A 17,358-nucleotide genomic window follows, 5' to 3' on the forward strand; every position below is an offset into this window, starting at 1 on the left:
TATTCTCCCTTTTTTTCTTTTCTTTTTTGTATTCAATCGACTAAGGTCAGTGGATCCCAAACTTTTTCTGCCAGGCCCCCGCTTTGGCAGGAAAATAGTTTGCCTGCTGGCATGGAGAGTTATTGCCTCTCACGCATGCGCAGAACGTATGTGGTGGTTGGCCGTCGGCTGTATTCTTTGCGGTGTGTTCAAGTGCAACTTTTTTTGCCAACACAGAGGCAACGTGAGGCGGCGCCACAGTCGGCCTTCATCGCCAGTAATTCTTTGCCATCTGCCTGGTGTGTCAGGGCCTTTAGGCTGTCTTGATACAACAAGCTTGCCTTTTATTTTTTTGCCAGTCTTACACTAAGTGAATTTGCCCCTTGCTCGCTAGAGCTAACAACCTGTAAGCTTAACACCAAGTGTGACACGTAATTACTTATAAAAGTGCACCGTCTTCATTGAAAGCTTTTAGTTTTGTACCTAATAAAAAGGACAATACGTTTTAATAGATAGATAGCTTATTTTCCAACATTTGTTGGATTTTGTTTTGTTTTACAGAAAAAGTTTGCTGTTTCATTCCTTTGACAAGTCTCGACTAAGCTAACAAGCTCCTCAATAGCTAGAGCCCATAGCCGTTAGCATAGCATCAAGGTTGAAAACATTGGGAAACAGCTAACACAACCAAACAACTGTCTGGCATAGAACCAACCTTTCTCAAGTATTAAGTTAAGTTCAATCAGGAGAGACAATTAAATAAAGACAATTATTTATTACAATGAAATATGGAAATGTTTCTTGACAGAAATCATTTGGAGCTTGAACTCTATGGGGTGGGCGAAGTGTAGAATGACAATTCTTAGCAACGTCAGAATAGATCCCCCCCCATGGAGTTCAGACACTGGTGGTGGTGAAGCTGATGACTTGATGAGACCAGATGGGATGAGAAATGATGGATGATGATTCTGCGAGATGGCGGTGTTGGGGAGGAGGAGGGGCGCACAAAACATCAGCATGAAGGAACTAAGGGAGAGAAAGAATCATATTTAAAAGGGGAGCAGTATGATGATAGGTTGAAAATAAGGGCAGAACACCATGCCATTGGTTAGGTGAGTACTGCTGACGAGACAGCTGATTAACCAATGACAGCCCCCAGAAAATGACAGCTCAAGAATGACAGCTCAAGAATGACAGCGGAAACAAGAGTAAGTAAGTAAAAAAGATGAATGAGAAAGACCCGATTGTGAAGGCAGTTATATAGACTTCCTGACTGAACTTACGCTAGAGCTTCATTTAAACAGCAACTTGAGCTAATCATATTTGATTATCATTGGAGTGGCTAAGTTAAGTAAGTCAAATAGCGATGCACACTTCCTCACATAGGTAGAGTATCAGCCAAAGGCATTATCTGACTCCCAGAATGACTCCCAGGATCTCCCATTAGACCAGTACAGGTTTCATTAGTCCTTGTTCCAAATAAGGTGCAGTCAGAACCTTTGACAAGTTTGTCTTCCAGTTTACCTCCTTTGGCAGGTGAATTGGCCTGAAGGGAACAACAAAGCATCAACCTCTGCATGTACAGAGGCTTGTGCCGGGACGCACGCTGGAAGATGAAATAAATGAGAGGGTTGTACACGGTGGAGCTCTTGGCGAAGAGGCAAGGTAGCAGGGTAATGAATGGAGTCATGTTGTCTTGCTCGTGAAACATGCTCCACCAGCTCACAGCCACGTAGGGTGCCCAGGCAACAAGGAAGCCTGAACTGATCATCACAGCCATCTGAAATAAAAAGAGCAGGGTTTGGCATAAAGAGTAAAGAGAATAAAACAAGGGGAAATGACTTTGATGAAGGAGGCCAGAGGGATCCATAAAAGGAAGGAAGAGGTTGAAATAGAAGAAACATTTAACAGCACTCTGCTGAATTATGAAACCATTTCCAAGTATGGTTGGACATTTTTTGAAAGAAGGTTTATGTGATTTCATGTTGAGAGTTAGATAAGACAATCAATATCACTCGTGTCTTTTCCCACGGATGGGTTTAAATTGGACTTAGTTTAAATCCTGGTCAATCTGTAGGAGAAACTGGAGGCTACCTTGTGTTTGCGTGCTATGCTGCTGAGTGCCGTGACAAATCACAGACAACTTAGGAATGTGAATAAAGTGATAGAGGAGGAAAACCCTCTTAAAAACATAGGCCTTTTGTTTTTGGTTGATCCTAGCATAAATCCAACGGTAAACGGTCAAATTATTGGATTTCCCCATTTTTAGTTTTTGGGAAAAGCTAAACTATAGACTTACAGACATGAGATATCAATCTGCTTTTCCAATTAGTTCTTACTAACAAAGCAAACAAGTGTTTAATCTAATATAGTCAAAGTTTTTTTTTAACTTGCTTGAAGCATTGATGAAGTAAAGCATCTATGATAGTAAAGCCTGAAAGCAGCATAAAGCCTCATAGCTGATTAAAAGTTAACTTGAAACACCAGAGAATAAAGTACATTCCTGGGTAGGATGATATGTCGTGTTAATCATATTGATGATTTGTGAGCGATTACTTAACATAAACAGTGCTTTAAATAAGTGAATTTAATAGTATAAGGGGCTGTCATCATATTAAATTACCCAGTGATGCTTTTGTTAAATCATCTTGTATGAGGGATTTGACTGTTTGTTTCATTGTAAGTCATTAACATAAGCTGTTTTCCCATGTGCCCTCCTGAAATTTTTAAGAATATTTCAGGCAGACTAGCCCTGAAATCTTAATGAGTTGCTTGTTCACACATTCACCTCGCAGCTTCTGTGCCTCTCAGAGGAGAGTGGGGGGATCTCAGGACGACAGAGATGACGTCAAAAGAATGATGCAGAAGCAGCGGACAAAACAACAGCGTCTGTTGAAAATGTTTGCATTGATACCAATGCTTTGTGTAGTTTGACACATTCACATAATCAACAAAAGAGCGGCGAAGAGCATACTGGAAAATAGAAAACATAATGAAGCATGATTGTGCGCTGATCGCAGCATATGAACGTCATCACCCCCTTTACCTGGAATTTTCTGAGTGAAAAATGTGTTTGAGTACGCACATGCAGATAACTGAGAACATTTTAGAAATGTTTCAGGAGTTTAGTGCAAGTGTGAAAGCACAGCATGTCTGTGTCCTCCGTCTATTATAATTATTATTATTACTTTTTTTTTTTTAAGTTTTATTTTTTGGCTTTTTGGGCCTTTAATGGAGAGATAGGACAGTGGATAGAGTCGGAAAAATCAGGGAGAGAGCGAGGGGAAGGATATGTGGGAAAGGAGCCACAGGTGGGATTTGATCCTGAGCCGCCCGCTTGGAGGACTACAGCCTCCATACATGTGGAGCGCACACTAACCACTGCGCCACTGCGCCACCAGTGCCCCAATTTTTTTTTTTTTAAACTATAACTGACTGCTGAACATTAGATCACGAAGGATTTTCCTATTTAATAATAAAACATAAATGAATGGTTCTTAATTAAGGATGACTAGCAATACTTTGAAAATTATTCTTCCCAAATTCCCCATGGCACTTTATGAAGAGTCAATAATTCATCCCTTGAATAGTCCACTTCATCAATATTCCTCTCTTCACATCAAGGAATATTAAGTGGATCAATGAGGTCAGCGTAGTAATTCCCATGTGAACATGAATGAAAACAAATGCAGAGTATGTAAAAGCATAAATGAGCATGTCCAAGGTCTGTTTGGTTCATCATGATGCATGTAAACAATTTGGCAAATACAGATCATTGAGAAGATATGCAGTGGTTCCATATTATGAATGAAGTTGAAACCCTAACATACAAGTTAATCTGTGCTATTTGAGCTAAAAGGGTTTACTTTTTGTCTGCTCTTGTGTAAGAGAGCAGCTTGGTGGCTGTGATGCTGAGACCAGAGTGAAACAGTGCATTTCATGAATACGCCACAGGTTTCAGCTATTTTGATTGCCTGGGCAGAGTAAATGGATAAAAGGCATCCATTTTCTTTAATCAAGTGGCCTGCTTCTCTATAAATAAAAAGGTGGACTTCCAGACTTTCAGACAGAATTAATGAATCCACATCTCTGAAATGGAACGTGGAAACAAGCTCCAGTGCAGCTAACAAATTAGTATTTTAGAGGAACCTTTTACCAATCATGTTGGAGAACACAAAGTGAAAGAGCCACATTGTAGAGTAAGCACTTGCATACAAACAAACGCACACACTCTGACACATGCTCTGTAGCCGGGGGGCTTTCCCACATCTATAAGACTAAATCTTTGTTTTTCCTAGAAATCAAGGTGTTATCACACAGTGACCTGTCACTGACCTTGAGTGCCTTTAAGCACAATTGGAAGATCAATGAAACACTTTCTCTTCTAATCTCCGATAGACACACTCTCACCATAGTTTAAAACTGCTGATTTACTTGGTTACATTTTTATCAACAAAATCTCTATAAAGATAAACTCTCTGTTTCATTACTAGCCCGCCCGATTTGTAAATGAAGGCAAATGTTTCATTCAGTATAAAAAAAACCAATAAAAAGTAGTATCAGCTTCAAAATGTTGTGGAAATTGTTTGCCTTGTGATCTCATTTTAGCACCCCTTTCCCATCACCCTCTTCGTCTTCTGCACACTCATGAATATGCACTGACACACTCAGTGTATGCACATAGCCTCACACATGTGGACAGACAATTATTATGCTGCTTTGATCAGACGTACAACATAGGCTTTCAGATCTCATCCGGAAACTTATATATATTTCCATCACCTCACATAGAAGTGATATACACCAAGGAGTAATGGGAGATATTTCTACAACCCTTACAAGAAAGACCACTCTTTGTCAATTGCTCTTATTATCTATAATAGACTGTTTTCACCAGCACAGTGTTTGTTGCTACCGTTGTCTCTATGTCTTATTTTTTGTGTACTTATTTATTTCTTATTTAAGTTTCATGAACATAAGAAAAAATGTTTCAATAGATGAACCAAGTCTTCAATGAAAAGAAAAATGCAGAGCCTTGTGTGATTATTGGTGGTCTTTGCAGTTTTAAATGGCTGTGTAGCTTTGCACAAGAGAACGTGTTGCATGAGCAGCAAAAACCTCTTAATCAATATATGCATTTCACAAATTGTGTCATGTGAGACTTCTCCTGAGATTTCTCCTGAAATTTCTCCTGAGATTTCTCCTGCCATTAAAATCAGGGAGAGATTTTTTTTCAATCAATACAGCATTGACCATCTTTATACTTACAAGAGTGATTTTCCTCTCCACATTGCCGTACTGAAAATCATTGCTCTGGATGGATTGGTAGGCCCTGTGTAGGTTCCAGGCAATACCAAAGTAGGTAAAAAGGATGACCAGACAGGGGAGGAATGTGCAGAGTACAGACAGAGTCATGATGAAGGTGGAGTGGTTTAGAGACGCCCCATATCCGGTCCAGTCTATCGAGCAGGCTAGTCCGTACGGCTCAGGCCCGTAGCTTCCCCAGCCCACCAGAGGAAACACGGCCCACAGACTCGCATACAGCCAGATCCCGATGATCACCATACTGATGGTTCTCCTCTGGAACTTAATGCCTGCACACAAACCCATTAATAAATCTGTTAGGAATGTATGAATTTTACTTCTGTTATTATGCTTTTGCATCAAAAAGCATAATCAGCAAATATGTAATAATTGCCCTTTTTAATTGGCAGAGCATGAAAGTCTGATCTATAAGGAAATCATACCAGTGCAAAACCATAGCAGTGCAATCAAACATGTACTGTGAAATCAACTATTAGAGTTCTGCTTTTTGATTTAAGAGAAGATTAGCCTATTATTATGAGTCATGGCAATATCATCTCAAATGCTACCTGCATCATCTTTTTCTGAGTAGAATGTTTTTGACTGGATATGAAACAGACCAAATTCAATAATTGGGCCTCTGTATGACTTCTATCGACAAAACAGTCCATAAAAACAAACAGTTTTGTCGACAGGGGTTTATCAAAATGTTTCCCAAAGTTGCTTGAGTCAAAATAACACAAGGGTCAGTGTTGTTGTTCTGAATATCAGTACGACTGTGTATATACAGTTCAACAGCACAACAGTTCAGTTCATATTTGTTTTTTTCTTTAATATTTAAGTCACCCCTATCAACACATCTATCTCTGCAATTTGACTGTTTTCAAGAAACACAAAACCTTTTTTCTGCACACTAACTCCCTGTATGACCAACAGTGACAATTCATTGAGCTTAAACGTTACTTAAGGCAACACGTTCACCATTTTCACCCACATCCTACACTCACCCAACAGTCAACACAGACAAACACACCTCACTCTTGTTGTAAATTGTTATTATTTTTGTCAGCTTTTGTAATAAACTTCAGCACTGCTTAGTTAAACCTTACGTGTCCCTTGTTTTTGTCATGCCGGGTCATGACATCGGTTTCTGAGGATACACAAAGGTGTAGCACCAATGGGTTTTAGGTTTCCTATTCAGAAAAATTGTGGCCACTTAAAATGAAATAGTATAGTGCGTAGAAATTCAAAAGATGTAAAGTAGAGGATCTTTAAAGGAATAAGACTTATTGCTTGACCACAGGGACTGCCAAAATTAACACAACATGAAATTACCCTTTAGCTGCTTTAACAGTCAGGATTCTTCCTGCATTCTCATACAATAACCTATTCGCTGCCATGGTGCAGGAAGGAAACAAGCATCAACGTTTATGTCACAGCAGCTCTCTAGAAAGACTTGATCTTAATTGGTCTTCAACAATCAATGATTTTCCCAAGAGCTTTAGTCTAATTGAGTCTAATCCCACCCTACTGTCAATAACATTAATTATAGAAATTCAAAAGGTTTCTCCACTAAGGTTTACATTAAGATGGGATAATCCCAGTGACATTTGACCTAATTATCAGCTTGCCCTTTTTTGAAGTCATCTGTTTTTCACTCAGAGGTTACCTGATAGTCTTCAAATTTCATTTAGCATGACACTACCTGTCTTTGGAGGACTTCCTGTAACCAGGTACCTGACCATCCCCATCACAGCCAGGGTCATGATGCTGGTCACACTGAAGATCATGCCCATCAGGCCGTAGTAGAGGCACGAAACGTCACCTCCAATCCAGGAGTGGTTGAAAGTTGAAGCGATGGATAGGGGGTACATGCTGAGGGCCATGCCGATGTCTGTGACAGCCAAGTTCACTGTCAGCAGCTCGGGGGCTTTGAGAACGGTGAGGCGACGAGATGCACTTACCAGGACTGCTGCATTCCCAAGGATAGAAAAAAAAGCTGATGGACAGAAAACAGAAAGGAAAGAAAGCGCACACTTTCTATATTAACGATACAAGAAAAACTAAAGTTTAATTTGACCAAATATTCCAAGTTCCTAATATTAGCACAGGCGGCTAGCTGTTCCTTTGCTATTCCTCTTAAACGAAAAGTACGCTAACCAAAACCTAAAATTACAGCTTTGTTCTAGACAAATTACAACTATATGAAATGTACTTTATTCTCTTAATGTCACTGTTTTCTCATAAGATTATGATTTTCCTTTAATGTGGCCTTCATAATCCATCATACACATCCCACTGCTACCAACACACTACCTGACACATGATCTGGCCTCTTGGTTAGTCTTATTGTTAAACTTTTATGTTATATTTACTTAATTTCATGTGAACACAATGTTGCTGACCATAAATCTGGCTTGCAAACTGTTAGCTGTCAAGCTAAAAGCTGAGCCAAGAGAAATATCTCTGATATCTTGCAGAGTTGGAGCTAAGATCTGATCTCCTTGTGAGGGAAACAATTTATTGTTAAAATCTATAGCTTTTGATAGACAACTTCCAGAATAACATTATTTTAAAGGACCTTTTTCACTTTTTCTTTGCAAGTGACCATAGTTTAAGCAGGATATTGCACATCAAGGTGTTCATTATGTGGAAGTTCTGGACTCAGTTGAAGCAACAGTCCTAAACTGATGTTGGAAGGTTCTGGCATCCACAACGTCCTTAAATTCCGGATACTTGACACCTCGTCGCGCATTATCCTTTTCTTGATCTCACCCATCGCTGGTGGGTGATACATACATACATGGTGGTTCCAAGATAAATAGCTTTTGAAGTCTTCTGATACTTCTCTAATCCTTTCACAACAAAGGCCAGGGCTCATCAGAGCATGTTCTGCTGCTGTAAGTCTTCTGAGGTGCAATGTGCTGTGAATTCTGAGATGTGATCATTCACACAATGGTTGCAATGTGCTGCTACTTCAGTAACTCCTGCCTCCGGTAAATTCAATAACCATTTCCTTTCTACTGTCCGCAGTCCCTGTGGGGATATCCCCCCTTTCAGGCTCACAGACTTGTTGGTTCTCATACCATGCCTGGTTAACTCCAGACTCTGCTCATCTCAAAATAGAATAGCTTTCTCTGGCCGCATATTCAACAACCTTACTGACACAAAGAAACTTAAACAGCTGCTTCAGGAATTCCATGTATTTCACAATTTCCAACCCCCTTCATATAGATCTTGATCTCTGGAGTTGGCTATTTGTTGAATTCTAATACCAACACAATTAGGTATACAACTAAGGAAATATACTTCTGCTGAGTGGTTTGCCTTCACCCCTTTTATTTGCTTCCCATTTCATCTTGTGCTCTTCTAACTACTCAATGTGGTTGTACTGGACTTTTTGGTTAATGCCCAGTTAACTTCAGAGAGTAGGTTCTCACCTTTGTTTCATGTACAGCAGACAAAAACAAAGTACTATGTTAATTTGTGTCATGGTATAGGAAGATTTAAGTCCAGTGTGTGATGGCCCTCTGTTAAGTTGTGTCTTCTCTTTTGTGTTGCAGGTACATGTAATTGGTAGGCGTGACGGAGAGCACCTGGGTCCAACTTTTCTGCATGTGCCTTATTTCATTGCATCAGCTCCCTTTTCCATCCAACACATAATACACTTTTCACATACCAACTCACATACTGACGCCACTGACTTCCAAACCTTATCTTCCTAAGTGGTAGTTTGATAACTCTCCTTTTATTTGCCATGGCCTTTGAGCCGGTCATGACAGTGCCCTCTGAATCTCCTTTCCCACCATACACAATAGGGCATGGTGCAAGAAAGTCACCCAAAGCCATTCCAGAGATTGATGTAGTCAGATTAAGCTTATTGCATGTAAAGCTATAGACACAGGAACAGCCTGTTCTGAGAAGAGCTGAATTAATAGAGGGGTTTATGTATGCTGTCAGGATCAGAGTGGATTTTGAACAAGTAATTTAAAGACATGTTTTGGGGAGCTCTGAGACTTATTTAAACTGAGACTTATTTAAAGTTTTTTTTTTAATGAGCCAGGCTATGGTCAATCCTCTCTGTTTAGAGTCTTTGGCTAAAATAAGAGCTTTTATTAATCTCTGCATGAAGCAAAATGTAGGTTGTCACTAGGTGTCAATCAATCCCTTTAAGTCAGGTAAAAAACAAAACCATACAAACCAATACCATCAATGAATACCATAGATTTAGCTCATTCTAAAGTTAAACAGGAGTCACAGAAATTGTTTCACACTTATAGTAGGCTATATACAGTTTCCAAGCATATCTGAAAAAAGTGAGAAGCAGCAGGAATCTGCAAGTTCAGTAAATGAAAAAAAACGTGTTTTCAGCTGATGGAAAATGCATTGATCATGTGTGATGAGGAGGAGGAAGATCTGATTAGGTTACTGGATTACATACATTTAAGGTTAATCATTCAAATTTCAAGCAGGTTATCAATACATCTGACCTTTTGCAGGAAAGAGTTATCAAAGCATGTGCCTCCCAAAAAAAAGAAAACTATTGGATATGAAATTGCATATTTTCCACTCATGAATCCTCCATTAGAGAGATTGGCTGATGTGTTCGATGGTTCAACCTGCTTTACATAATTTATCTCTCATGTGGAAATGTAACGGCAACATTGTCCTGACATGCGTTCATTTTATAAATAGTCCCTTTAATCTGTGAAAAAGCATGTCCCTCCCTAGTCCTAATGGAATTTGATCTCCCAGAGCACCTTTGACACAAATCATCAGCATTCATGCATTATTCATTAACTTTCAGTCATAATTGATAAGACATCAGTGGACACTTTTCTGTCGGCAGATTTGTGGTGATAAAATCCACATATGCTGCGCATATATTTAGCGTATTCAATGGCTTTGGAGGGCTTTTTTAATTCACTCCAACATTGAGGGATTTCAGTGGTGGAGGGAATTCAAGTTGCTCCATCCATTTCAAAGCACAATCATAAAAAGGTGAATAAAATGTCTTTTGAAGTGGCCTAGGTTTAAAGAGTGGCGAGACAGGGAATTATTTAAAACTACAAACATACTTTTTTGGCCAGGGAAAACAAAGTGTTGCTGAGGTCAGAACTCTTAGTTCCTAAGTGAGTTAACACCAAGGAATTATTAGCAATGTATTAATAGGACACCAATATTTCAACCTTACGTTGTGCATGCATGGGGTATCGATTGGTATTCGTCTTATCTTCCACAGTCCAAAAACAGGCATGTTTGGCAAACATTTGCCTGACTGTCTCTGTTTGTCCGCCCCTTTGATGAACTGGTGGCCCAGCAGGGATTATCAGTATATCAAATTGATAGATAGATGGATGTTGGGATGGACGCCAGGCAATGTTGAGAAGTCATGCTGTTTATAAAACACTCTAAGAACAGCTTTGAAGATGTTCTATCTCCCGCCAGCAGCACTGACTGCCTAATCATTTGTTCCCTCGTGGGATTCATTGGACAGTATGAGTGGACAAATTCAAACGTCAAGATAGAACAGCTTGTTTAACTGGTCTGGACCCAAACATGAAAACAGCAGTTGTACTTCAGAAATAATAGACACGCACTGCACACATTCAAATAGCCTTTGGCAAATATGGTGGTCTTCAGTTGCTGCTTGACTTATCAAAAATCTACTGTACAAGTAAGATTCCCATGTTTGATTATTCCAGCTGTATGTTAATTGCTGTTTGCATCAGCTGTGTGTCTCAAGAATTAAACTCAATGTTTTACCTTACTAGCCAAATCATTTAAAATGATTGCCACAGAAACCATCTGTTTGCACTTTCTATTCCTTTGTACACTGAAAAGTATTTTAAGTGAATGGAATCAGAGGATTTTATTCTATGAATCTATCATCTACAAGTGACATTTCTTCTTTGTTAAGGCTTTCATTGTTTGTGTTGTGTTTTGCAGAATCATCTTGCATCTCACTCCCTGGGCTTTATCACCTCTCCTTATAATATTTGTTCATCTGCATTTACCTTGAAATGTCTGATATTTTGAACACTAAGTGAATGTATTTGCATTAGATGATTTGCTTGCTGCTTGTGCAAGGACCACAACCCGTGTTGAGCCCTGTTCATAGTAAATCATTAAACTTCAGACTTTTTGTATGCTATTTCACTCATCCCACTTTCTCCTCTGATAAAATGATGGACAGTCTTGCAGACCAACTAAAACGTTATATTTCTGCCCTGCTTTAACTTGCAAGCCTAAGTTAAGTTTAGTGTCTCTACCGTGACAATTTCAATATTTAAGATATTTATTTCAAAAAACAACAAAGATTAAGTTAAAAAAAACAAAAAAACATAGTGGTTTAAAATATGAATAAACACCATGATATAGTTATACGTGATGTGTCATGGAAACCACAGGCACCATATTGAAAAATTCCTACTTACTGAAGGAGATGAAGGAGAGTATTTTGAGTGTTTATTCCATGCATGGAAATGTCATCAGTCTGAATGACTGTTTGAATAAGTGTATGTGTTTGTCACACCATACAAATAATCACTTATTTTTTGTGCTTCATCCATTATGTCAGGATGACGTGTCAAATCATGTGATTAGAAAACCAGAGAAACATCATTGTACAGCGACTCTTCAGACTCCTCAGACTCCTCAGACTCCTCAGGCAGGGAGTAAATAAGAGGCTCTCAGAGTTGTATGGGAACCGAAGCAGGTCTATGATTGTACATTAATCATAAAGAGCAGAACTCAATGACTCTGTTACAGTGCACGCGGACAAAGTTTACAGAGCACTATGGTTCAATAATAAACATTTCACAGCAAAAACAGGATTTTATGGTATTCAGCACTTTGATTGAATTGGCATGGATTAACAATGTTTAATGTTTGAAAGCTAGACTGTAGAGATAGTTTTAAAATTATTTAAAAAAATGGTGGATCTATCTCTATCGAATACATGTTGACTGTCTCATGTCTCAATTCACATGCTGAATTGTTTTCACTGCACTGGCAAATGTTCTTAGTTTCACTGACCTTTTCCACCACATGCCAACATATTCTATAACGAATCAGAATCAAAGATAAAAACGTGTATTTTCAAAGGACAAAATCAAATTTGAAGTATTAGACATGATCCTGCATAATTTAAGACATAATTTAAGCATAATTTAACTGCAAGGCACTTTAGAAAAAATCTTTACCTTTCATTTTTGACCCAGCTTCCTGAGTCAACCCTTAAAGATGCATTAATAGATTTTTGGTGCACCAGAGGGACAAAAACGATCACAACACCCTAACAGCTCCGCAGTCACATGGCCTGACTGTTTGCAAACATACATAATATTGCTTTGGAGTTGAACTCTCTCTGTCTTGATCCCCTGTATAGTCACTAAAATAAGAAAAAGAGGAAGGAAATAAAAAGGTGTGTTTTGGTAAGAACCTATAAATCGCTTGTTTGAAAAAAAAAACCAAACGTAAACATAAATAAATATATGTAGATCAAATTTTGTCAACAAAAAGTATTAAGTAAATGAGGATGATCAATGCCAGCTCAAAGCTCACAGCTCTAAGGAAATTCTGAGCTTTCTTGAATTAAAACATTTTTTGATTTTACAGATCCCACACATCACACAATTATGTCAGATCATGTCTTGACTATGTAATGACTGGAGTATCAAATCAGCAACTGACAAATTAATAACAGTATTAGAAGTGAACCAGTGGTGTGCAGGACAAGAAACTGGCAAGTCAAACATTTTCATACATTGTCACTGGTATTTCTTATTAAACCCCATTACCACTTAATGAATGCAGGCGAACACTGAAGAAAGATCACCTTCAGATGCCTGCCTCCCTGCTCAGTTCAGTTGTCGGCTGTAGCCTAAATACATACATATATATATATATATATATATATATATATATATATATATATATTTACATATATTTTATGACATACTAATTAAAATAGTATCACTGTTTAATTAGAGTTTATATTTTTCTTACTCTTTATCTCTTTATGACCTAAAACGATATATTGTCATCATGTTTGATTATTACCATCTGTCTCCAGTAGGGGGAGTACAGAGTAAAGAGCAGCACTGGAAACACAGCTGGCTTTTGTCAAGTTAATTAATTAGTGAGAAAGGCAGGTGTTGACTCCTCTAAGTCTTTAAAAACGAAATACCACTTTAAGGTATGTGGCCCTGTTATTAATGTTTATCTTTATAGGTGAGTAGGTTCAGTGCCTACACTTGCTAAAGGCACCATTTGTCTTTTTCTAAGTTTATCCACAGTCATTTTAGCTAGCTGAACTCCTTACCTGTGTTTTTTATGGGCTAGTTATTATCTAGTTAAGACAGGTGAAAACAATGATAGTAATAGTATCGTATTGTAGAAATTAATGTCCATTAATATATGTCAGTGTTACTGTCTTTAAAGAGAGTCTTTTGGTGAAGTTTAGGTATTACTTTATGTGATTTTGCGAACTGCTGCACTGTCTGTTTTATTCTGTCAAATGGTGTCAATAATGATCTGAATCTAGACGTTTTGCTACACAAGTATCAATGTGGTCCTAAGAAACAGTGGTCATTGAACTGTGCCTGCATATTAACTTGCTGTTTTTTTAATAGTAATATATATCTTTTTTTATTTTTTTTGCAGTAGTTGTAACCTACTTCATGATTATCACTTCACAGTAGCCTACAGTGGATTTTAAATAAATAGTGCTCCTCTTGTGCATCTATTTTTGAGGTGTTGCTTGTATAGCTGAACCTCATTCTGAGTTTATCTTGATTAACATATAAAGGTATGACTAATGTACATGAAATAGTATATAAATAAACAGGAAACACTTATGCAAGTAATTTCATTCAGTACATTACCTTCAAAGTGAAATAGCCAACACAGTTAGGGAAGATCGTTAGTTGTAGTTTATGTGTGTGTACACAAACAAAATGAAAACATAATTTATTGGTATAGAAAATACCTTTTTCATTTGTTTCAGGTTATTTTGATTTACAATATTGCTCTTTACAGCCGACAATTGAAGGTATCAGTAGGGGATTGAATGTCATGTTTCTTTAGCGGTCTCCTGCATTCATTAAGAGCTACTGGTATTAAATAAGAAGTGACCATGTCTAAAAAAAGTTGACTTGCTTATTCCCTTTCCCGCACTTCCAATACTGTAATGCATTTGTCAGTGGCTGATTTGATACTTTAGTCATTACAAAGTCAAGACACGATCTGACATAATTGTGTGACGTGTGAGATCTGTAAAATCAAAATGTTTTAATTCAAGGAAGCTCAGAATTTCCTTAGAGCTGTGACTTTGGCTTTGATCGCCTTAATTCACTTAATGTTTTTTTAGCATTACTTGAAAGAAATATTGATATCAAAAACAGTGATTTTTGAAGGCTAATGTTTCTTTGATAAGTTGTTGCTACTGCATGGAAGTTTTGAATGAACAAAACTGATGAATTAAAGTATGTCTCCGTTGACAACCAATTTGTTTTTCTCCTAACAACAGCCTGTGGACTGAATCCAACCTGATACTAGATCATCTTTTGTGGTTTTCTTTACAACACCCGGGGAGATGGCAACACAGCTGACCAAGCACAGACGTGTGGGGACACATCGATCTGGGAAGATGCCAATCAAACAGCAGAGGAGGAAAGTGACAAAACTTCACTGTTAAAGTTAAAGGTACACTGTTGCACAAATACCCTTACATTTTAACAGGGACAATGGAAATGTGGTTATTAAATATTCCTGTATGTATAATCATAATAGCTCCTGGATTCTGATGGTCTCTCTGCAGCTATACTTTGATCCTTAAATAGGTGTGTTAATCTTTCAACATCTCATGGTTCAATTCGATTTCAATTCTTGGGGTCGCGATTCAATTAAAAATCTGTTTGATTCAAACCCATTTCCAATTCCCATTACGTTCCCCATTTTGTTGCAAGAGTGATTATTTCAGGATCTGCTCCAGTCTGCTGTGCGCTCTATCGCTTTTGAGAGTGTCAAATTATTATTGTTGGACATTAAAAAGTTCAATGAAATGTGTTCAAAATAATGAGGCTTTAATTTTTGTAACATTTTCATCAGCTGAATGCAAAAAAAAATCAATGCAATACAGAGAAAAACCGACAACAAAAATAACATTTATGTTTTGATGTGGAACTAGGATAAGGTTTTTTTAAAGTACTACAGTCCGTTTATCCAGCATAACCTGCCAAACGTCCTTACTTAAAATAAGTTATAATAATATAATATATAATAATATAATAATTATCATCCAATGGGGTGTAAACCTAAAATATAGGCCCCTTTAAATACAATCAGTTATATATATAAAAATTTGCTAAAAGCAACTAAAATATGGTCTAGCATTTTTATTTTTGATCCTACGGATACTTTTTTTTGCATCTTGAGATTTTATTGTTTAAATTCAATATGTTCATATTTGTAAATATCAAATTATTAACCCCACAACCAATGGCAGCTCTAGTCAACCTTTTTGATCCCTATAACAAAATATTTTTTCCTGCAGTTATACCATCGTAAGGGTTCAAATTATTAGACAGTCTCTGTGTACACACAATGAACTCGAAGATTTCAAGAGTTTGGTTAAAAAAAAAAAAAAAAAAGTACCTTTGGTGATATTTCATATTTCCATGGGAGATGACATGATCTAACAAATTAATTAAAATGTAATTAAGCCGTGTACTTACCAATTATTACCAGGTACATCCCTGCACAAAAATCCACAGCAGGCGATAGTTTGGATGTGTATTTGTCCTCCATGTTTGTCCAGTTGGTGATAAAAACACAAAATTAAATGAATTCCAGTTGGGGGATTGTACACCTGTTAATAGGTTCACAAGTTAAGTCCTAAATTCACCTGCACTGCCTTCTACAGACCTGGCCTAATTGCATTCCCAGCCTCTTCAGGCAATCCTCATGTTTCTGTGTGTGACGCTTTGTCAGACACCCATATATATGTACAGGCATGAAACTCTGACATATGGTCCATTTAGCATTACAGGGCAGTTCACAGCAGCTCTATGATCAGTTTTCCACCACACCACCATCACCATCCTGCTACATCTGATGCACGCACACACATACAAACACACACACACACACACAGTGCTAATATGTGATTACTATGATTGCTAACAATCATTTTATCACCCATTCCGCCCCTCTATTAAGAAAAGCAATCAAATTCCACACACACACACACACACACACACACAAACGCATTTGATCTATAAAATCCTGAGGTTATTACATAATACGATGTCGGCTCCAGCAGGGTAAAGATAAGATGAGACAATTGTTGTCACTGCTTTATAAATATCTGATGAATTACAACAGACAGCTTTGTTTTTATGTCACATTCCGCATCATTTGATCGAATTACAAGTTTCCGTAAAGGGAAAATTAGAATGTTTAAGACATGATGAAGGAATTGAAGAATTGTATGGGAAACGCTATTATACTAATTTAGTATAATAAACTATTTTTCATGAGCGTACAAGCAGGGGCGTCGTAGTGGGGGGAAAAGTGGGACTGACTACCCAGGGCCCCAGTGGGGAGGGGGGCCCTTCATGGGCCTGGAATAAAAATCTACTTCTTATTTAGCTTTTTTTCTCCAAGTCATAACCGCAATAAGATAACTAAAATTGTCTGAATAAATGAACAAACATCCAGAATTCCTTTCTGGAAAAAATGTGGAGTCTGTCTCAAAGGCCCCTCTCCCCCCTTCTGAATGCATAGAATGGTTTAGTCCGCCCCGCACCTCTCGACCCTCTCGACTGAATTGATCTGTCGGCAGTCAGTCGAGTCAGGAGTGAGAGATGTGGCAGGCTGCAGATAAAACCAGATTAAGCCAAGAATATGGTTTTCTTCAATTTGTGTTTTATGCATAAATTCATCATATGAATCCCCTTCATAGATACGACTTCATATGACCCTATTTTGTAAAAATATTACATCGCGGTAAAAAAGGGTCCACTTTGGAGCGATATTTAGCGTCTTTCCCTGCGAGCTACAGTAACATATGTG

At 37.9% G+C, this 17,358-nt stretch overlaps 1 protein-coding gene across 1 annotated transcript; it reads right to left on the reverse strand.

Moving 5' to 3' along the window:
* Positions 1 to 757: 757 nt before the first annotated feature.
* opn8a (opsin 8, group member a) lies at positions 758 to 16,254 on the reverse strand. The gene is made up of 4 exons (XM_065963937.1): positions 16,020 to 16,254; positions 6,986 to 7,279; positions 5,245 to 5,570; positions 758 to 1,756 (listed from the first exon to the last, which is right to left on the reverse strand). Exons 1-4 carry the CDS (start codon positions 16,090 to 16,092, stop codon positions 1,355 to 1,357), a joined length of 1,095 nt encoding a protein of 364 aa, XP_065820009.1. The 5' UTR covers positions 16,093 to 16,254; the 3' UTR covers positions 758 to 1,354.
* Between the last annotated feature and the right edge of the window lie 1,104 nt (positions 16,255 to 17,358).

Source organism: Labrus bergylta, chromosome 15 (assembly GCF_963930695.1).
Source record: "Labrus bergylta chromosome 15, fLabBer1.1, whole genome shotgun sequence".
In the NCBI taxonomy this organism is placed as follows: Eukaryota; Metazoa; Chordata; class Actinopteri; order Labriformes; family Labridae; genus Labrus; species Labrus bergylta.